This window comes from Vitis riparia, chromosome 6, assembly GCF_004353265.1.
Source record: "Vitis riparia cultivar Riparia Gloire de Montpellier isolate 1030 chromosome 6, EGFV_Vit.rip_1.0, whole genome shotgun sequence".
In the NCBI taxonomy this organism is placed as follows: Eukaryota; Viridiplantae; Streptophyta; class Magnoliopsida; order Vitales; family Vitaceae; genus Vitis; species Vitis riparia.
This window is the reverse complement of record NC_048436.1, coordinates 1724860-1748069: the sequence shown is the minus strand read 5'-3', so window position 1 is coordinate 1748069 and position 23210 is coordinate 1724860. Positions and strand designations below refer to the sequence as shown.

The following is a 23210-nucleotide window of genomic DNA, read 5'->3' as shown; positions in this document are numbered from 1 at the left end:
GAGAAAATGATGGAAAATAGATAATTCTATTCAAAGATAAAATATAGAAAATTCTAGAATCAAAAGTGTTCAAAAGCTCTTTAATGAAATATTCAAGTTTCTATTTATAAGCCAAGGTCAAGTGGACACTTGACATCATCTAAGAAATCTTCCGGAAGCTTTTCCATTCAACAATCTGGAGTTTAACAACAAAACAATCATTTCACACGAGCTCAACCAATTCGCTTGAAGAAAACCAATTTTGCATGGTCGTAAGAAAACCAATTTCGCATGATCGTGTGAAATCAATGGAGCAGTAGTAGCAGCCACAACTTCTTGGACCATGTCGCATAAATGTGCGAAATTTTCGAATGATCATGCGAAATCAACTTGCAAATTCTCCTTGACTTATAGGACAAATCCATCTTCTAGTCCATTTCGCACAATCATAAGAATCTACAATATTTGATTTTTGAGCTTCCCTTTATTATTTCTTCCATTTCTTTCTTTTGATTCCACCTTAACTACCTCCAATTAGCTCAAATCTTGGTCCAAATCAATTGCATTACTTCTTTCATTATGCATTTGGATCATCATCAACATTATTTGTTATTTTCAATTCGATTCATCTCTTTTGTCACCAATTTATCAAAATCATACGTTGAAATAACTTAAAACTTCATAAAACTTGTTAATAACTCTTATAATGGCAACAACATGTTAATTGAGTGATTAGGCATAATTACTACTTAAAAGATATGAAACTCATAAAAATTATTATCTAAAATACACTTTTTTTACACTCTTTTTAAGTAGTATGCAATATATCATTTATTTATATCATTGAGTACATTTGAATAACATAATTTTAATATTAAATATATTTCAAGTTGAACATATCATTATTAAATATCAAAATAGTATTGTAGAATGATAATTAATGTAATTTAATAATGAATGTGCACTTATAAAATTCATATTTTCTTATTGATGAATATAATATTATTATGGAATATAATAAATTATAATATATATATATATATATATATATATATATATATATATATATCAATTTTTTCAATAAAATAATTTTAAAATATCTATTATTACTTTTTATATCATTTCTTAAAAAAATTTCAAAATTTTCATGATTTTTGATCAATTTTTACCTATCGATATTTCATGTCAAAATATCCACCGATATATCCCGATATCTTGGTTATTGTTACAACTATATTTCCAACTCATAATAATACAAATGGTTCCAAAGTTCTCTTCTTTTCAAAAATTATTTGATATTTGTGTAAAAAGGTTAAAAATAAATTAAATGAGTTTGAAGTATCATATTAAAATAATTTGTTAATTTTAAATCTTTATTTTAAACTTTTTTTTTTTATTACTTTTCTAACCAATGTTTTAAAGTGGTCAACCCAAACCGAATCGGATAAAATGGCGATTAGACCAGACCGGCCAATTCTCGGTTGATGGCCTTTATACCTTTCATTTTCCTCTAAGAAAAAGAGTCATGGCCCAACCCATTAGATCCCTTAGTTGACTCCACTATAGGCCCACATTTGCTGACATAAATGATTGAACAAATTGGGCCTTTAAGGCCCTTTTTATTTTTATAAATTCGATGTGGGATGGAAATGATGAAGAGTTTAAGAAAAAATTTTAAATAGAAGAGAGTCACAGGACTTGGAAACTTGAACCTTGGACTTCAAGCTCATAACATGGAACAAGGACCACTTGGATGATTAATGATTAAATTATATTCTAACAAAACTAAAATAGCTCTAAAAAAAAATTGTAATATTTTTTAGAAAACTCTTTTACATAGATATTAGAAATATCAGAGATGAAGATTTAGAGGTTAGGGTTTGAAGATTAATTTTTCAGGTAAAAATTTTAATCCTTAAATTAATATTTTATATTCGTTAATTAGTTTTTAACACTTTAGATATTTTTTAAAATATCTCAATTTTGATTAGAGTTCGTTTAATTAATTTATAGGTCAAAAAGATTAAAAATTTATGAACATAGTTTGATTTATTAATGAAAATCGATAGATTTTGATTATTCAAATGAACAGATTTAGAAAAATAAATAAATAAATAAAATAAGAGTAGCGTGATTTTTCTGGAACGATGAAGAGAAAAAATAATAATAATAATAATAATAATGTAGATGTGTGTCGTGTAGCAGAGGGTTTAAAAGAAAAGAAAAAAAAAACAAGGATGTGTGTGGAGAAATCGACAGATTTTGATTACTCAAATGAATAGATCTAGAAAAAAAATAATAAATAAATAAAATAAGAGTAGCGTGATTTTTTGGAACGGTGAAGAGAAAAATTAATAATAATAATGTAGATGTGTGTCGTGTAGTTGAGTTTAAAAGAAAAAAAAAAAAACAAGGATGCGTGTGGAGAGACCGACAGATTTTGATTACTCAAATGAATAGATCTAGAAAAATAAATAAATAAATAAATAAAATAAGAGTAGCGTGATTTTTTGGAACGGTGAAGAGAAAAATTAATAATAATAATGTAGATGTGTGTCGTGTAGTTGAGTTTAAAAAAACAAAAAAAAAAAAAAAAACAAGGATACGTGTGGAGAGATCGATAGATTTTGATTACTCAAATGAATAGATCTAGAAAAAAAATAATAAATAAATAAAATAAGAGTAGTATGATTTTATGGAACGGTGAAGAGAAAAAATAATAATAATGTAGATGTATCTTGTATATCAGAGGGTTTAAAAGAAAAGAAAAGAAAATCCAGGAAATAAGGAAGAAAAAAAGGTGTTATTATTATAATAATAATAATAGATGTAGTTGGTGGCTCGGAGTAAGGGTGTTGCACAGTCCTTGAAAGTAATAGATATATATATGATGGGGTGTGGGGGTGGAATTGTGGTTAAGTGACCGTTGGATTATGAGAATAATAATAATAATTTCCCGTATAGGTTTTAATTTAATTTAAGTATATAAAGAAATAAATAGTGAGGGTAAGATTATGAAATAAAATAAATTTTACAATAATTTGGAAACTCGATAAATTAATTTATTATTGTTTAGTAAGTTGAAAATAATATTGGTAGTAATAATATTAGCATGAGAAATTAATTAGGATCCCTAATACTAAATAAAATATTTTTAGGATTGTCAAATTTTTACCTTTATATAATTGTGTATGATATTATGTTAAGTGATAAGTAAATTCGTCAAGCTAAATACTTCAAGTTTTTAAATACTTCTTCAAGGTAGGGGAAATTAATGCAGATTTTTATAAAAGAAAATAATTTCATTTTTATATTGTAATTTGAAATGTGTAAAAATATTATTTTTATCGTTACACATGGATCAAATATGTGTTTTGTATGGAAAGTATATTTGAGAATTTTTTTTATTTATGAAAAATGAAAAATTGAGGAGATATGATATTTTGTTTTGTAAGTTTGAATTAATGAAATAAAATGTTTAACTCTGGATTATATGGCCCTAGTTAACGGGTTATAATCGTTGACATTTTCGGCCCTAGTTAATGAGTTGTAATAGTTGATATTATATGGCTGTAGTCACTAAGTTATAATGGTTGACCTTATGACCCTAGTCAACGGGTTATAATTGTTGACATTTGGTTTTGGTCACCATAAATGGAACAAATTTGAAATTAGCCACTCATTTGTCCAATTAATTGGACACCATTTGTTATTTGATAACCATAGTAAAGATGTTTTGAATGTATCTGATTTGGTTTTGATGAGAAATTATTTTGACATGGATATGAGAAAGTTTTGTTGAAAAGTTTGAATGTATTAGTATTTTGAATTCAAAAGTTTTTATGAAAATAAGTATATGTTATATCTCCTATTTGCAAACATGATTGAAAATGTTTGATCTATGAAACTGTATTAATGTTCCTTATTGGGTTTTGAACTCATCCATCTTTATTGATAATCTTTCAAGTAACCTCAGTTCGGGCGAGGAGTGACCGTTAGGAGGGAAATTTGGCTTTATTAGGACATTTGTTTAAACTCTCTTTATTATGAATATTGTTTAGATGTTAAAACTTAATTATCATTTGAATTATTTTGAGTTTAGAGTTATTTAGACAATAATACTTTAGTTGATGTACTAATTTTTTTTTTTTTTAAAGTTGATACTTGAAGATTTTAGAATTTTGTCATACTACTTTGAATAGGAATTTAGTAATTAGTAAATTTTCAGTTATAATACCAATGTTTGTGTCATTTCCACTTTGAAACTTTGGCTTGAGGTGTGAAATGATCGTCATACCCTTGAAATGGGTTTTAGGGCGTGACAAATAGTGTCAATTCATTTCGTGAATCACATCAAAGCAAATGCAGCAATAGTACTTCTTTCATATGTATACATGTAAGGTTCCATTTGGGATTCATTCAAATATTTGGTAAGGATGTTTCTTGGACAAGTTACCCTATTCATTTCAAATCCAACTTGAATAGTACTAATTGTGACTTGTAAAAGAAATTAACAAAATAAATAATAATTATATCAAATCAAATTGTGACATATGTCATCATACCATTTGACAATAAGATGTCTTCAAATTAAATTATTTTTATAAATCTGATGTGGGATGGAGATGATGAAGAGTTTAAAAGAGAGTCACAGGACTAGGAAACTTGAACCTTAGACTTCAAGCTCATAACATGGAACATAGACCACTTGGATGATTGATGATTAAATTATGTTCTATACTGATGCAAACAAAACTAAAATAGCTCTAAAAAAATTGTAATATTTTTTAGAAAACTCTTTTACATAGATATTAGAAATATCACAAATGAAGATTTAGAGGTTTAGGGTTTGAAGATTAATTTTTCAGGTAAAAATTTTAATCCTTAAATTAATATTTTATATTCATTAATTAGTTTTGAACACATTAAATATTCTTTGAAGTATCTCAATTTTGATTAGAGTTTGTTTAATTAATTTATAGGTCAAAAAGATTAAAAATTTATGAACATAGTTTGATTTATTAATGGAGATCGACAGATTTTGATTATTCAAATGAACAGATCTAGAAAAAAATAATAAATAAATAAAATAAGAGTAGCGTGATTTTCTGGAACGATGAAGAGAAAAAATAATAATAATAATAATGTAGATGTGTATCATGTAGCAGAGGGTTTAAAAGAAAAGAAAAAAAAAAACAAGGATGCGTGTGGAGAGATCAACAGATTTTGATTACTCAAATGAATAGATCTAGAAAAATAAATAAATAAATAAATAAAATAAGAGTAGCGTGATTTTTTGGAACGGTGAAGAGAAAAATTAATAATAAGAATGTAGATTTGTGTCGTGTAGTTGAGTTTAAAAGAATAAAAAAAAAAAAAAACAAAGATGCGTGTGGAGAGATCGACAGATTTTGATTACTCAAATAAATAGATCTAGAAAAAAAAAAGATAAATAATAAAATAATAGTAGTATGATTTTATGGAACGGTGAAGAGAAAAAATAATAATAATGTAGATGTATGTTGTATAGCAGAGGGTTTAAAAGAAAAGAAAAGAAAATCCAGGAAATAAGGAAGAAAAAAAAGGTGTTATTATTATAATAATAATAATAGATGTAGTTGGTGGCTTGGAGTAAGGGTGTTGCACAGTCCTTGAAAGTAATAGATATATATATGATGGGGTGTGGGGGTGGAATTGTGGTTAAGTGACCGTTGGATTATGAGAATAATAATAATAATAATAATAATAATAATAATAATAATAATTTCTCGTATAGGTTTTAATTTAATTTAAGTATATAAAGAAATAAATAGTGAGGGTAAGATTATGAAATAAAATAAATTTTACTATAATTTGGAAACTCGGTAAATTAATTTATTATTGTTTAGTAAGTTGAAAATAATATTGGGTAGTAATAATATTAGCATGAGAAATTAATTAGGATCTCTAATACTAAATAATGTTTGATCTATGAAACTGTATTAATGTTCCTTATTGGGTTTTGAACTCATCCATCTTTGTTGATAATCTTTCAAGTAACCTCAATTCGGGCAAGGAGTGACCGTTAGAATGGAAATTTGGCTTTATTAGGACATTTGTTTAAACTCTCTTTATTATGAATATTGTTTAGATGTTAAAACTCAATTCTCATTTGAATTATTTTGAGTTTGGAGTTATTAGACAATAATACTTTAGTTGATGTACTAATTTTTTTTAAAACTTGATACTTGAGGATTTTAGAATTTTGTCATACTATTTTGAATAGGAATTTAGTAATTAGTAAATTTCAAATGTTTGTGTCATTTCCATTTTGAAACTTTGGGATTGAAGTGTGAAATGATCGTCATATCCTTGAAGTGGGTTTTAGGGTGTGACAAATAGTGTCAATCCATTTCGTGAATCACATCAAAGCAAATGTAGCAATAGTACTTCTTTCATATGTATACATGTAAGGTTCCATTCGGGATTCATTCAAATATTTGGTAAGGATGTTTCTTGGACAAGTTACCCTATGCATTTCAAATCCAACTTGAATAGTACTAATTGTGACTTGTAAAAGAAGTTAACAAAATAAATAATAATTCCATCAAATCAAATTGTGACATATGTCATCATACCATTTCTAGGTAAGACAATAAGATGTCTTCAAATTAAAAAAAGAAATAAAAATTTAGGCTATATTTGGCTCAAATAATTTGAAGGAAAATATGAAGAAATGAAAAAAAAAAAAAAAGATAAAAAAATAGGTTTAAAATTAATAAATTATTTTATATACTTTTTCAATTTTATTTTACTTATTTTTCTTGAATAATTTTAAAATATATAAATTTTTTATAAATTTTAAATTTTTTTTTTTTTTTTGTATTTTATATGGTGAAACCAAATATACGAAAATCATTTTCCTTATCATATTTTTTATTTCCTTAATACTTTCGAACCAAACATAACTATAATATAATTAGCCAAATAAATAAAAATGATGAATTTAATAAATGAAAAGATAAATAGCAATTATCATTAAAAATAAATACATTAGAAAGTATTGAAATAATTTGCCAAATTTTTTAAATATTGAATTTTAATTAAAAAAAAAAATTTAAAGGTGAAAATTATAATTAAAAAAAATGGTCTCTTTTAACCCCACAAATTAAATTATTTTCTTAACTTTGAAAATCATATTGCAATAAATGAATTAAAGAAAGAAGACTTTTGAGAAGAATAGGAAAAAGGCCCATCATATGTTCAAATCAAAGGTCAAACTTTTCCAAGAAGATTTATAATCAAAGATCAAGTTTTCCATAGAAGATTTATAATCAAATCAAAGGTCTCTTTTAACCAAACAACCAAATTTTAGATTAAAATATTCTTAAATGCGATTAAAAAAGTAAAAAAAAAAAAAAAAAAAACTTTGTTTGATTTGAATAATCAAATGGATCACGTGTAGACACCACCACATTTTGACCCATAATCATGCTATTCCATGAGCATGGACTGCACCTGCCAGGCTGCCAGCTAACATATGTTCCTTGCAATGCCTCCTATCAGCTTGGGTGAGTTTGGACCTCTCCTTTCCATCTTCCTACCACTTTACGTACTCTTTTCAATTTGCGTGTTAGTTTGTTGAAAGATTCTCTCAATTGAAAATTCTTTTTTGAAGAACAAAATATTTAGATCTCCTTTGAATTGGACACTTTTATCTTCAACCTCTCAATTCAACTTATGTGACGAATTCATTGGATTCTATAATTTTTAATTTGTGTGTTGAGCAATAAAATAATTTTTGCGTTTACCCAAACCCGACATAGAGATTTTATTAACAATTTAACAATGGTGTCAGGAGAGGCGTTTGATAAATCAATCTAATAATTTAATAATTTAATTTAAGTCATTAAATAAATTAAATATATTTGATAAAATAATTTAATAATATAATTTAAAGTAAAAAATAATTTTAAATAATAAATAAAAAATTATTTATTTTTAAATTCACATGTTTATTTTACTTTTTCACCTTAATTTATCCTAATTATTTTTACTATTTATTATTACAACGTCCATTATTATAATTTGATAATTTAAAATAAATTTTATCAAGCAACTTTAATACTTAAAATAATAATTAAGTAATAAATTTTAATTGAATAACTTTAAGTATAATTTAATTTAAAGTTAACTTAAATTATTAAGTAATAAGTATTAAGTTTTATCAAACACCTTCTTTGCTTATTTTTCTCTACTTGCAAACTTATTTTATTTAATTAAAGTTTTTGCAAATTTTAATATTTTTCATATTTATCTCATTAATCTTATTTTAAAAAATTACTACTTTTAATTTTTTTTTATATTTATCCTTTAAATTTTATTTAATTCAAATGTTTCTATTTTAAAATATTAAAAATATAAATTTATTCAAAAATTACTAAAATATATATAAAAAATAATGAAGCTCTAATATTTTATAAATTAAAATGAATTTGATCAAATAAATTATTAATATAGTTTTTAATAATTTTAATTATTAAAATAAATTAATGTTAATAACAAAAAAATTTCAGAACAAATTTGAAATAAAATTTTAGAAATTAAATCTTAGTTAAAATATATTATATAAATTGATTTAATTTTTTATTTAAAATGTAATAAAACATGTTTTAATAAAAGTAGTTTTAAAATATTTAAATAAATAAAAATAAATATATTAAAGGAATTTAAGTTAATTTTTTCTATAAAAAAAATTGATAAATATTATCCTTCGTCATACTTATGTCAATTACACTTATAAAATACTTTAAAATGCATATTCTTTCTTATTTTATAATTTTATTTTATTTTTTAAAGTTTTTTCAACCATTTCCATGAATTTTGAATAATTTTCATTCCACCGATATTATTGTCAAAATATTCACCGATATTTTATCATATTGATAAAATTCAAGTATTGATATATCCGTATTTACCGATATTTTTTTTCTTATTTTTAACCTTATATAGTGTTTTAAAGTGATGTAATATTAAAGTCGATCTTCAACCCGCGTTATGTTTTTGTCTTTTTTTTTTTTTGTGGGAAACTTACCTAATAGGTTCCTCTTACCTTGGAAGACTACCTTTTTGGTGTGTAGGAAACTTATCTAATAGGGTTAATTATCATTTATCCCTTTGTAAACTTAACCATAGTTTAAGAACAAATATTTTAATAATTCTAATTTATTTAAATAAAAAAATGGAAAATTAATTGAAAAGCAAACAAATAAAATCTACACCAAACAACACTACTACCAAAGTGGGTTCACCATTAGCTCCTTGGAGTTGTAGTCATTTCATGTCCAAATCCTAATTCACCTTATTTTAATAATTACAAAATATTATTATTTATTAGAAGGAAGGAAAGGATCTAAAGTAGTGGACATATTAATTTTTTTTTGGGCTTTTTTTATAACAAATAATTGAAAAGCAGTCAAGCCAAATCCTTGGAATTTAATCCACGATGGGGCCACTTATTTATTTATTTATTTATTTATTTATTTATTTGGAAACTTAAAATAATGACACCACTTTTCTCCGGAGCAATGAAGGGAGAAAGGAATATATGATTCCAAAGTTGACTGAATTGTGTGGCTGCTGGATTGTGGGTAAACCCTAGTGAGCAAATGCTTTGTCATCCACCCCTTCTTTCTTTATGTATTTTAAATTACTATTTATAATGATAATGATAAGTTTAGAGACACCCATGGCCGAACAGGCCTCAAGTCACTATCTACCACTTGGCACATCATTTTCACACAACTGAAGGAATTCTTGTTGGAATTCCCACCACCACACATGCCATTCACATTCTCCTTTTTAGGTGGTATTCCATTTCTTCGTTTATTTTATTCTATTTTTAAAATTCAGCCATCATATTTTTTGTTTTTGGTTTTGTTTTTGTGTTTTTGTTTTTGTTTTTTTGTTTTTTTTGTTTTGTATATCCATCTCACCTTCAATGACATCTGTTTTTTGTAAACCATTCTAACTTAAAAAATGTTTTTTTTTTAAATAGTGTTTAACCAAATTTAAAAAACACTTTTAAAAATATGAAAAACCATAAGTATGATAGTGGTTTGACTCGAACTTTTTTATAGAAATATTTTCTTTAAAAGTGTTTTTAAGAGAATCACTTATTAAATATTTTTCTAAAAAAAATATTATAATTGATATTTCAACATAATAAATTATTTTTAAAAGTGTTTTATAAAATTTACCAAATATTTATTTTTTATTTTTTAAAAAACACTTAAATAGGACTTTTAGTTGAACTTAATATTATAGAAAGTTGGTTTTGCTCACTCTTCATTAGTTTTTTAAAATGATATTTATTTATTTTTATTCCTTTTTTTTATTAATTTAAATCCTACTTGAGAGATTTTATTAAAACAAAATTTAAAAATCAAAAATCAAATTCTACTTTAAAAGGTTGTTTGTGTGTAACTCTTCTACATGGATCCTAAGGATAAGATTCTTTAATGTAAACTTATGCCTTTTAACATAATTGATTTACATATATAAAGAAATATTCAAACTTTCTAAATCAATCATACAATAAAAATAATTACATCAATTACATCGATGACAAAAAAAAAAAAAAGGAAAAATGAATGGTCCCATATAAAAAAAAAAATGAAAAGAGGGAGGTATTCCCCTTTTGCATCAAAATGAAAAATAGTTAATAACAAAGCCAAAGAAATAAAAGAAAAAAAAAATTGTCATCCACAATTAGAACTAGAAGATTTTCTATTTTAAAACCCTTCAATTAATAAGTCCCAAATAAAATTTACTTAAAAATTATATCAAAAATAAATTGAAGATTTAAATTAGGTTGATTTTAATGGGCTGTTTGATAAGACTTAATGTTTATTATTTAATAAGTTAAGTTAAATTATATATTACTTAATTTTTACTTTAAATATTAAGATTGTTTGATAAAATTAACTTAAAAATTATTTTAAATTATAAAATTAACATATTTATCTTCATAAATTATAATTAGGAGAAAAAAATCATTTTTTATTTTAATTTATACCATTATTTTATCTTTTATATATATATATACATACACTTAATCATCACTTAAATTAAATTATTAAGTTATTTTAAATTATTAAAATAATTTATTAAACACCCCTTTAAATCCAAATGTTATTGAAAGGAGTAATGGACTTGTAGTAGACTTGTAGGATAGTTGGGTCATCATTGCATACTATACTCCTAATAACTAATTAATTTTGAACTTAACTTGCAAGCATTTAAATTTTGACAGATTCAATCATATCAATCATCTTTCGAGACAAACTCATTTATTTTAAAAATATATATGAGATAATAATCATAGTTTATTGAAAGAAAAATAATTGCTAAGTGTATTTGTTACGATCAATAAGGGTGTACTTTGAATGTTATTTGACTTCTTCTATTTTTTATTTTGAAAGAAGAAAAAGTCAAGTAGAAGGCTAACCAAACAGATTTTTGTTTTTTGAAACAAAAAAACATAGAAAACATGTTTTATAATAAAAAATTATTTTATATTTTTTTATTCTTAAGAGTAAAAAGCACGATGATGTTATCGGGGAACATCTTTTAATTTTTTTTTTTCCACTAGTTTTTCAAGTACTATTTTAAAAAATAATTATATAAACATATAAAATAATTAAAAATAAAATATTAAATATAAAATAATTTTTAAAATATATTTAAAATAAATTAAAAAATATTTTAGATTTTCGAATAGATAACAAAAAATAATTTTAAAAAATTATTCTCAAAAATTAATTTTTTAGATTTGTTTTCGAAAAAAGGTTACCCGAACGAACTTTAAGTATCTGTTTTTGCAATTATATTGAAAATAATATTTTAAAATATTTTTGTTAAAAATAAGAATAATTATGATTTCAAATTTTTAATTAAATTCAAAATTATCTCTTATATTTTATCAGGATAAATTAGAGGCTTCTTATTTACCCAAAATATAGATAAATTTGTGAGTATGAGAAGATCTACTTTATCCCATAAAACTAGAAAAAATCGTTAAAAAATGATTTTTCCTAAATAAATTAAATAAATATAAAAAAATATAAGTATGATTAATTAATTATTTATAGATATTTTCCAAAAGTTGTTTTTATTGATTAAATCAGTTACTGAAGATCTTATTTCCATTTCTATAGGGTTGAGATGTAGATTCATGAGAGAGAAAAGAAAAGAAAAGAAGAAGATATTATTTCAATTTCTATAGGTTGAGATGTAGATCCAAAACAAGAACAGCATAAATAAATCGAAATCCAGCGATTATAGGTGGTACCCAATAGTCAAGCGGTTACCCTGGTGACCTGGTCCAGAGCTCTAGGGATTTCACCAGCATTTCAACACTCTCCAATCTCCCACTCCCAACGCCCAACATTGTGCAGTGTTGTGGCCACCTCAAAATCCCAACTCCCTAGTCCCACCACCCAGCAATCTGCTTTTCGAAATTCTTCTGTGCCTGCAAACATCTTCACACCCACTATGAATCCAGTCCAAATCCTTTCTTTCATCCGTTTTTTCTTTTGTTTTCATCGATTCTAGCATACCCATTAGCCGTTTACCCTCGTTGAGCCGATGAAAAGGTCGGTTCGGCCGCTCTTCAGCATCTTGCTGCTCATCGCCGCGGCCGGTACCCTCACTTTCAGGGTGGCGCTCCGCCGCGGCTTCGCCTCGTTCCACCTCGAAACCGACGATTTGGCCGGACCCCGGCGGGTGGTGCCCGTGTTCAACTCCACCCTCCTCAGAATCGCCGCCGTTGACTTGAGTGAGGCTCAGTCCAAGCATGAGATTGAGCAGATGTTGGAAGGCAATTTCGCCGGGCAAGGCCGGTACCGGACCTTCGCGTCGTGGCGGCGGTTCAACCACATCGACGACCATGCCAGGTCCTCCAGAGGCGTCCCTATCCAGCTCCGATCACCCAAGTTCTATCGGTATTGGTTGGAGTTCCGGAGAAATTTGAACGATTGGTATAGAAACAAGAGGTTTCATCCGGAGATAATGTCGGATTTGATTCGCTTAGTGAAGCATCCAATCGATAAGCACAATGGTTTAGTAGGATTGGGGAAGCGTTATTCTTCCTGTGCAGTTGTGGGGAATAGTGGGATTTTGCTGAGAAGTGAATATGGAGAGATGATTGATAGCCACGAGGCTGTGATTCGGCTGAACAACGCGAGACTTGATAGATTTGAGCACAATGTAGGATCCAAAACCAGCATTTCTTTTATAAATAGCAATATATTGCATCTGTGTGCCCGGAGAGAAGGATGTTTTTGCCATCCATATGGGGTGAATGTTCCAATGATAATGTACATTTGCCAACCCCTGCATTTCTTGGACTACGCACTCTGCAATTCATCACACAAGGCGCCTTTGCTGATCACTGATCCCCGCTTTGATATGCTGTGTGCCCGAATTGTGAAGTATTACTCACTGAAACGCTTTGTGGAGGTGTTGAAGAAGCCTGTGGACGAATGGAGCTCTGCCCATGATGGGGCTATGTTCCATTACTCTTCGGGTATGCAGGCTGTCATGCTTGCTTTGGGAATTTGCGACAAAGTCAGTATATTCGGATTCGGGAAATCAGCATCAGCCAAGCACCATTATCACACCACTCAAAAGGCGGAGCTCCCTTTGCATGATTATGAGGCAGAGTATGATTTTTATCGTGATTTGGTGGAGAGACCCCAGGTAATTCCATTCATTTCCAGCAAGTTCAACATCCCTCCTGTGCTCATATATCATTGAATTTTTCTCTATGCTTGTGGTTTTGGTAAATTGTTTTGTGAAGTTCCTATTTTCCTTTTCATGTAATTCTACTAGTTTTCCACGAGACAGATAGAAAGGTACAAAACTGTTGAAGAATCTGTTTCATTTTGGAACCCTGTACTACCCAAGGTAGTTTGGGGCATCACCCAATGTAGAACTGAATCTAGGGATATGATTTCAGGACCTGGGTTCTGTGGTGTTTTTCTTCAGGTTGAATTTTTCTTAATTTTCTCCAGCTTTTGATGTATATAACTCTTGTCTTTTTTAAATGTTTTATGGGTACCTATTTTGTATCTTTGTTTCTTGTATGGAGGTTTATAACCCCCATTTTTGGTGAAGTTACTATTCATGGACTAGCCAAAGTTAGAAAGTCGCTCATTTCTGGTTTTAGCAGCTTTTCGGAGTCCTACTGAACCAGTAATAGAAACTGCAAGGTTGTTTATGCAAGATACATTGATAAAGTAATGTTAGTTATTTTTTAATTTGATGAAGTGAGATCCTTTTGGGAACTAAAGAGAACCTGAGTATGGCCCAGTGGATGGGTGTTGCCTCAGAGGTGATGACCTGTTCATATGGTTTGGTATATGACATGCATACCAAGAATGGAAATAAGTTACTGCAGAATGTATACTAGCTCATTGCTTGTGCTGAAATTTGAATTTAATCAATTGATTATGATTGCTTCTTGCCTCTCACTAATTGCCTTTTGTCTTCTTGTACAGCTTATCAACTGTTTCAACCTTTTGTTAACTGTTTTTTTTATATGATTACCTTTAAGTTTCATAACTTAAACCAACTAGAAAAAAACAATTTGTATTCAGCAGGATTATATGATGGTTTTGAGTAGTAGGTAGCAGAAAATATGAAAAGTGTAAGAGTTCCATGCAATTATAGGGCTCATTTAGTGTTTTATGCGGAGGAAGGATTCCCCCCGTCTTCCACTTGATTCTCTTGCCTCAGATACTTTGGGAAGCACCACATTTTTCTGGCTTGTTTTGGGTCCTCATCAGCCATCAAGGTTGTCATGAGGTAGCTGCTGTTAATCTTGGCTCTGAGTCATTCTCTACTGACGTCAGGTTGCTAGTTGAAGGTTTTAGTTATTTCTTCTCTCTCCAGGTAAGCTCCTACTGCCTCCTTACACTCCTTTCTTGGCCCGCTACTAGGTGGAGGGACTTGGACACCTGAGAGACTCAGACTGATTCTCGAATGAATAATTAGATGAATGCCCCTCTTAATTTGAGATACCCAGTAGCAATTTGTTATTTACCAACATCGTCCCTACCAAACAAACCGCCCAGCCCCCACGCCCAACTAGCATTAGATATTCTGAAATCCCCGACCCCTTCCTGTAAGGTCCAAATAAGAACCATCCCTTCGCAGCATTTAGCATTCTCAAATCACCTCCATATGAGGAGCCATTCTGGTCCCTTGAAAGCTCTTTTGGGGTGAACCATCATTGGTCATCAAGGACAGTGAAATCATGTTTAGATTCAATCTCCTATGAGTTGTCAATTATTTGAACAAAAGAAATTTAGAAGATGGTGTTGTGTAAAAGCTGAAGCCAGAGGAATGTTGATGATTATAAACAACAAAACAAGTCAATTTACTGGGCTCAGGATATAAAGTGAAAGGCAGAGGGGTTTTGATGATCGAAACCAAAATAACAAGTTAACCCCTCCAAAGGAAACTGAAAGGGGGTCACCAATTCGCCATCCACAAAGATGGGAGACGGAAAGATCCATACAGAACCCTTTTATGCTCTAGTGCTGCTTCATTTCCTTACCACATCCATGTAACTTCTTCATTCTGCTGTGTCCATCTCAACATCTCTCTCTTCATACTTCACTCCCACCAGGAACCTTATGCTCACCTGTAAGTACATAAGTGTAACCAATTCAGTCCAATTCAGTTGGAATATCTCCTACAGAGAGTAGGATAGCTTATTGAACCAAAACCTGCCATGAACCTAATTACCTGCTTTGGATCATAGACACAGTACTCATTATATTCAAGAGGGCTGTCTTTATACTCTGAAGGGATCAGGTGTCCACAAGGTACTTTGACGTCATCTTCCCAAACAGTGTGTTCATTTTCATCTGGTTTTTTCCTCCCCAAACCTTTCACCCCTAGCTGCTTCTCTTCCAATGACTTTGTCTCCTGCTTTTATTAATTTGTAAGGCTTTCCAGGATTCCATGGGGAGAGCAAAATATTTCGTTCATTCTAAAGCTTGGCAACCAAGTTCACATACCTCAGGTGGATTCTTATACTCAGTGACTTGGTCTCCCAGAGAAACAACAGCCAAAACCAAGAAACCTTCTGGCCTGTCCACAGCTGTAAACCCATATCTAGCAGCTTCAGCTGCAGCATCAGAACAAACAATTGCCCTGCCAAACTGATAGAAAGCCCATACACTTAGCATATATACTATGAAAAATTACAGTTGCAGTGAAAGCTTTAGTTTCTGATCACTGATAAATACCATATAACCTGGGACTGGGAGAGAACATATCGCTGGCAAGAACCCTTTATTCAAGTGCCTCATCAAATTTGAGCTTCGGGTGCCTGATAGAGAATAAATAGATATTGAAGACTAAATAATGCCAAAATGAAATACAAGGAAACAGTAATATGAACCAAAATGCAGAATCTTACCACACCATAACAGGACTTTGCTTGGCAACTTCTTCATTTCATCATGGGAAGGGCATGCGCTCGGTTCAACAGCAAATATGTTGTCAACTGACACTCCATAGCTCTGGAAAACAGAGATCACCAAAACCACAAAAATGGAAAGAGGGTCATGACTGTTGGGGACAAAGGAATTTGACTATCTTGCATTAGAGTAAAGGTAGAACTTACAATTTCACCAACTTTGACAGGTTCATAAGTTTTCTCCAGGTATTTGAGGATCATCCTATAGTCATCAGTGTCTTTCTCCAGTGGGGATATTGAGCAACCTAGTTTCTTATACCGATCAAACAATGGGTCATCAAGAGTAGAGCCAGTCAAATCTCCAACAAGGTGTGAAGCTACTGTTATGTCTCGAACAGTCTCCAGTGCAGCTGCAGCCTACAAGTCAAGAGGACTAGTTAATAGAGAGGTGAGGGAATCATGATGTCATATGTGACTTGGTAATAAGCCTAGTTTCCTCACATGATCTGCAATCTCTCGATGATCTCTAAAGATGAAAGGTCTAGTTGAGTGCAAGAGAGTAAACCATCTCTGGCTGAAATCTGACCAAGTAGCCTTGGCCTTTATCTCCATCTCTTTTATTGATTTCACAGTTTCTATGAAGTTTAGGAGAACCTCCTCACCTGATGACATGAGATAATCTTGTGAATATTGAGAAAGGACCACAGGAGGTAAAAACGGAGAGGAAGGATGCGGTGGGGTGGGGTTTGGGAGTTCTTACATCTTTTCAAGTGGATATTAGAGAGCATCCCCATTGGCAGGTCAGGGGAATCTAGGCCCATCTCCATCATAGCATATCTGGGTTCAGAAATAATGATATGCCACTGACCATAGCAACCCTTTCAAAACAGAAATGAAGGGAAAAACCAGGAACAATCTAGAGTGGGATCATACCTATAGATCTCCTGACTGCACAAAACCTTCATGAAATTTGCAACCAATGGCTCAAGTTTACAGTGTGCGACTGCTACCCCTTGCTGCCGAAGGCCAAGCCCTCCATACCTCACATCAACACCATCATCCTATTCAATAAAAAAGGCCCCATATTAGTGCAACACTTTTGAGATGAGGGCAATACGCCCTCTGCTGAAGCTAAAAAACTACACTGCTAAGGGACACAAAACATTATACCATGTCAATTGGGTATAACTTTAATAGCTTCTTCTGAAACTTTCTCTCTCTCTCCCATGGTTCAAACTCATTACCAGTTAGTTCCTCAAAAAGTCTAACGAACTCCTTCACAGCAGCATCCACATTCTGCCATTCTTCCACCCTTTCCTCTGCTCTGGGGTCATCACCAACTCTCCCTTTCTTGTAGTACAGATGCAATTGGTTCTCCGGAACGATGATCAGTTGCAGAATACAGTAGCTGAACCAATTTAACTTAGAAATTGAACGCAAAGTCATATAATAGAAAACAATGTTAACCAAAAAGGGGGTTTATATTGGTTACTCATTCACTCCTCTGCCTTGGTCGCAAATGGAAAAGGCACAGTTGTACAGTATCCCATCTTTCTCAAAGATCTTTCCTCCTTGCTCCTGCAACTTGGAATCCTTGTATACGCCTCTCTTCCCATATAGCTTGATCTGCACCCACAGATCAAGTCATTACTAAAAATCCTGGAATTCACTCTCCATATGGAATGGATGAAATTTCTAAATGTTTCCTAACATGTAACTAGTTGAGAGAAATTACTTCTGCTGAAATAGACTCCAGTGCCTCTTCACTGGGATCCTGTTTATCCCATGGAATTCCTTTGCCCTCAACAGACAGGTCACTGACAACATCATAAGCTTCCAGAGGCTGAGCTTCTTGTTTCTCAATGCTGTCACTCAACCAAGCTTCCCTTACCACCGGTATGCCCCTCTCCCTGTTTCAATTTTAAATGGTATTTAAATCTCAAGCACTGTATCAGCAATGAGGACCATATGGCCTGTGGGTTTCCATGGAAAATTTACACCAAACTAACAGACAGTTTGAGAGGGAACCAACTACCAACTATCAACACTTAAAAATTTGATAGGTGAGGACTCAGAAAAAGTAATTGTTTTATGCACATACAGATTCCATAGCAACAACAATATTTCATGATCTAGTAGAATAAACATGTCTTTTATATGCATGCATATGACTGCCTGTGCAGATGTGTACAAAACGATAATGCCATTGCTTTTACAACTTTGGACAAGATTTTAATACTGGATGCATATATATGGTTAAACATCTTAATACCGACATTGCTTCCACAACTTTGGAAGAGCCACCCCGCTCTCGCTCAGCAGGCGAGACAACCAGACAAGTCGCACCTGCAGAGATGGTCAAAACAGTGCACGTAATAAAAACCAGTGAACAAATATCAATTGAAATGTCACTAAAGAGTAGACAAAATTACCAAGGACAGAGTTGGCAAACTTCCCTCCATGTTCTTCAATCTTTGTTCTCCAGTAATGCTTATAACAAAACAAAACATTATATCATACAGACATTGTATCATGCCCAAAGAATATGCAGAGGGGACTACTTACATGTGTTCTAGAAAGACGACCCGAGAGACAAATCAGCATTCCAGTGAAAGGTTTGCCCGTAGGATTTAAATTCCTGCGAGGGAAGTTACCCTGTTCCTGATGGTTCTTTATCAACTATGAGAGTAAAGAGAAAGAAGGTTCAATGAAATATTGAAATCCCTGAACTCATTGGGCTAATCAATGCTGAAACCAAGATGGATTAGGCTGATGATCACCTCAAAAGCAGAGGACTCCCTGACCGAGTCGGGTAATTTGACTGGTTCTTCCCTCCTCACAGGGTCCCTTGTGCTGTAGGTGCATGAAGACCATTCACTAAAGGCTCCAGTGCAGACATAGTTGTCGCCAGTGCACTCCAAAGTGTTATCACAGGATGGGCATTTCTCCAGTGCCCCATAAAACATCATGTCTTGGCTGTCCAAACATGAGATTTAGAGAATCAACAAGTACTCCGTGGAATAAAGCTTTTGCATGGTAGAGACAGGAAGATAACTAACCATCTGGGGACAACAGCATCATCAGACCCAGAATGGTCCTGCCCATTAGCTTCCAAGATTTCCCTCATCTGCTTGATGGACAGGTGCTGACTGGTAGCTTTACAGAACTGCTCAAACTCTTTAGCAATCTCAGCTGCAGATTTCCCATTTTGCTGTCCATTGTCCTTGTCCTCCTTTTCGGGCTTGGCCTTCTTCTGGGCTTGCTCAGCTTCATGTGTCTCGTTCTCTGCCTTCTGCTTCTTCCCTCCTGCTTTCTCCTCCTCAGCATTTGCATGAGCTTGGGGCCTTGTTTCATGAACCTTCACGTTTCCACAGCACCCACCATTTAAGACGTGATTGTTCATAGAAATAATATACCTTTATCTTTCTTTTGGCTGGTAAACCTCCCACAAACCCTCCCCATCTCAATAACACACCTCTCTTAGTTAGGTAATAATAATAAAAATGAAAATAAGTTAAAATTGTCAACATTAGTAAAAACCAAAGAAAGCTTGTAAAACACTCATCATTTGGGGCAAACAAGACTAAAAAAGGAGAACAAACCTCCATCTTCTGAGGTGGGTGTTTATTCTTTTGGTCTCTCCAGAAAGAAAATGGGGTGAATAATATTTTCCAAGAAACGAAACAGATGACCAAAGTTTCAGGACTCCAAGATTGCAGCTGTAGATAAACAGGAATATAACTAGTAGAAAGGTGATGAAGGTAGAGTGATGACAAACCTCCATGGATGGACACGTAGATAGTTTTTGTAAAAACGGCTCGACTCCTGTGTCTTGCCCAGGAAACACCATGTGTCAGCATGCATGGAAGTGGAGGCATGCCACGTGGCCAACTGGGTAATATTCACAGCCTTGCATTATGACAGCTGGTGGTGTGAGTTGGCAGCTTGCTGGGTAACTGGGCCTTCCACTAGGGATGTTGAATTAGGGAAACTGCGTGTGAGAGTGTGAATGGGTTGGTATTTGAATTATTGTGTGTGTGAGTGTCGGCAGGTAGTGGGTTGCAAGGTGGATTCTGGAATTGGGGTTGGGTGGTGGAGATTGGTGTATTTTTGTTGCAAATTTTGGTTTCTGTCTCTCATTCTCTTGGCTGTATTTGGGTGGGAATGGGATTGCTTCCGGACAACACCAGTCCATCTGAGAATTTGAATTCTGATCTCCGGCTTTGGCCCCATATAATCACGTTATCAACATAAAATTTGGATATTCTTTTGGCTAAAATTGTGACCAAATATGCCCAAGTTATTGACCAATTGGATCTCGTTCTACTGAATTATTTTTTAACATGACCAATCTACTTACCCTGTAACACCTACACTTTGAAAAAAGATTCTGCAATTTATTGGATAAGATCATTTTGCTATCTCTCTGTTGGACCTTCAGAATATTTCACTCCTAACCTTTATTAAACAGAGCTTGTCCACTTTCACTACAAGAAGAAGGCCTTTTAGCAGCGGCCAATGGCTGTGACTAAAGGTTAGAGAAGCCGGAAGCGTCAATATCATGTAGTTGCATAATAGTTTGTCTGCTGCTGGGTGTGGCAATACCCTGTAGCAACAATATTCTCGCCGGGATTATAGCTTGAGGGTATGGACATGGCTTCCACTTGGCCATGGCATTAGGCATATTAGCATCATATGTACACCACTAATTAAAAGTCCAATTTAGGTTTTTTTTTTCAGCTTTTTTTTTTTTTTTTAAATTTTCAAATATGAAACTTCATTATTGTGGATCAATAATTTTTTATATTCTCTTTAGGAAAAATTGAGAATCAAGACAAAGAATATACACAAAAAGGTAAATTATGCAAAATGACTGAATAGTCAAAATAAACAAAAGACATATTCTCCTTTTATAGTGAACTCATAGAGTTGAAGTATCTTTCTAAGATGATGGTTTAATAATTGACATAACTATAAAATATTAAATTTAGATCAAGTTAATACGATAATTAAAACATAACACATAATCCAAATCAATACGTCTAAATAAAGACTTTAAGGTCAAACAAAAATTAAATTAACAAGAACCCTTCCTAACCTTGATGTCACTCATTGTCATCTAAATCTAGGTTACCTAAAAGGGGTTTTCAAAAGCAAAGGTAGTAAACTTTAGCTTAATAAAGAATATACTAAGAAGTTATCTTATGAAAATATACGTAAAATAATACATAACATAACCTTCAAACATACAAAATATAAACAATTTTTTCCTAAACTAGTGGGACCTTTAGAAACAAATGACCCTTCAATTTAGAAGGGACTAGCAGATCAGATGGTATTATCAAGTCGATGACTATCTTATTGACTTCATAATGGAAAAACATTTTCCTACCTTTTTAGAAAAATAACATTTCAAAAAATATTGAAGGGTCATAATTTCTTACTTGATGTAAAGGTAAAAAGCCAAATAGAGAAAATAAGTTGATTAAACTTAGAGTTTACCTAAACAAATAAGATAAATCTCATTAATATAAACCTATTTCAACCTAACAGGAGTTTTATATCACATGTTATTAATTTATTCCTATAATAATTAATTTTATATTTAAGAATTTTTTTTTTCTTCTTCATACATTATCCTGATTTATATTATTATTGAGTCAAGTATTGAACCTCAGGGAAGTGATCTTGAAATGCAAGTAAAGTGGAGATTCAAATTAAGAATGAAAAAAGCGGTGGTGGAAAACTTTTTCTTAAATTCTTGCTTTGGGCAAGAAAGTTGTTGGAAAGTTGTTATGGGAAAAACAAGAATTGGTTAAATATAATCTTAACTAATTTGTAACTAATAGTTGATGATGGGTGATTCCCTAATGTCCCTTTAGGCTCCAATTTCTAATTAGGTATATATAAAAATTTGATGGTTTTATTTAGCCCAATATCTCATCTATAAATCACAACATTAAAGGCTCAATAGTGATCATTACAAGTTAAGATGACTTCATTATTAAGCACTTGAAATACCCTAAAGAGACTGCTAAGTTCAATTTCCAAATATATAAAAGTTTGGTGATTTAAAAAAGGTTCTATATTTTTCTATTTTGTTAAATTTCAGCATTAAGGACTCAATAATGATCATTCTAAGTCAAAAGAGTTTCACCCTTAAGCACTTGGAATACCCTAAAGCAACCCCTAGACTCCAATTGTCAAATATTAAGAAATATTGCCTTCATTTAGTTAAAAAGGATTCAAGTAATAGGTAAATTAAAACTATAAATACCTTATGAGCAAAGCCACTCCATTGGTGGAAAGGGATGCCCCAAGGCTCCCTTTCCTCAACCTTAAATGACTACTCGATAGACATAGAATAAAAATTAACTTGAAAGATTGAAATGAAGAATAAGAAATTGAACGTTGAAATCTTAAATCAAATATGAAATTGCAATAATCAAGACTATTGAAAATATTCAAGTATACCTTAAATAAAACCAAATCAAGACAAATGAAATAATCTAAAGCAAGACCAAAAAAATTAAAGAAACCTAAAAACAAAAGTTTATCTAAGATCTCCTCTTCCCAAGGTTGACTGCAAGAATGTGCATGAACTCCCCCCTAAGGCAGAAGATTTGAACCCCTTCAATGGCTACCTATTCCTCTTTTTATATTTAGCCCTAAGTTCCCTCACGTGAGAGCATCTCTCCTTCACATAAAAAAGGCCCCAGGATGATTTGGAATTAGTAAGCCATTGGGCCTAGCCCATTTC

General features: G+C 31.3%; 2 protein-coding genes across 3 annotated transcripts; one reads left to right on the top strand and one right to left on the bottom strand.

Annotated features, from left to right (window-relative positions):
• Positions 1-12196: 12196 nt before the first annotated feature.
• Positions 12197-14105, top strand: LOC117916628 (beta-1,6-galactosyltransferase GALT29A-like). Its single transcript, XM_034832753.1, has one exon. The coding sequence runs from the start codon at positions 12607-12609 to the stop codon at positions 13774-13776; it is 1170 nt and encodes a 389-aa protein (XP_034688644.1). The 5' UTR covers positions 12197-12606; the 3' UTR covers positions 13777-14105.
• Positions 14106-15341: 1236 nt separating this feature from the next.
• On the bottom strand, positions 15342-20377 carry LOC117916627 (protein ADP-ribosyltransferase PARP3-like). 2 transcript variants are annotated; one of them, XM_034832750.1, is made up of 18 exons: positions 20229-20377; positions 19510-19808; positions 19231-19426; positions 19016-19129; positions 18883-18940; positions 18727-18796; positions 18186-18360; positions 17943-18076; positions 17621-17858; positions 17384-17511; positions 17211-17287; positions 16952-17112; positions 16658-16867; positions 16451-16553; positions 16278-16360; positions 16047-16190; positions 15772-15954; positions 15342-15667 (listed from the first exon to the last, which is right to left on the bottom strand). In XM_034832750.1, exons 1-18 carry the CDS (start codon positions 20298-20300, stop codon positions 15599-15601), a joined length of 2514 nt encoding a protein of 837 aa, XP_034688641.1. In that variant the 5' UTR covers positions 20301-20377; the 3' UTR covers positions 15342-15598. The 2 variants fall into 2 exon arrangements, with proteins under 2 accessions (XP_034688641.1, XP_034688642.1); XM_034832751.1 differs by lacking the exon at positions 20229-20377 and adding an exon at positions 20053-20167.
• Positions 20378-23210: the final 2833 nt, after the last annotated feature.

Excerpts from the sequence above, each read along its gene's own strand:
- LOC117916627 (XM_034832750.1), bottom strand. The coding sequence starts at position 20,300 with ATGGTGTTTCCTGGGCAAGACACAGGAGTCGAGCCGTTTTTACAAAAA. Across the intron at positions 18,941-19,015 it reads GTCGTCTTTCTAGAACACAT|CATTACTGGAGAACAAAGAT; the intron begins GTAAGTAGTCCC and ends TTTTGTTATAAG. Across the intron at positions 17,113-17,210 it reads TAATATCCACTTGAAAAGAT|GTGAGGAGGTTCTCCTAAAC; the intron begins GTAAGAACTCCC and ends TCATGTCATCAG.
- LOC117916628 (XM_034832753.1), top strand. The coding sequence starts at position 12,607 with ATGAAAAGGTCGGTTCGGCCGCTCTTCAGCATCTTGCTGCTCATCGCC.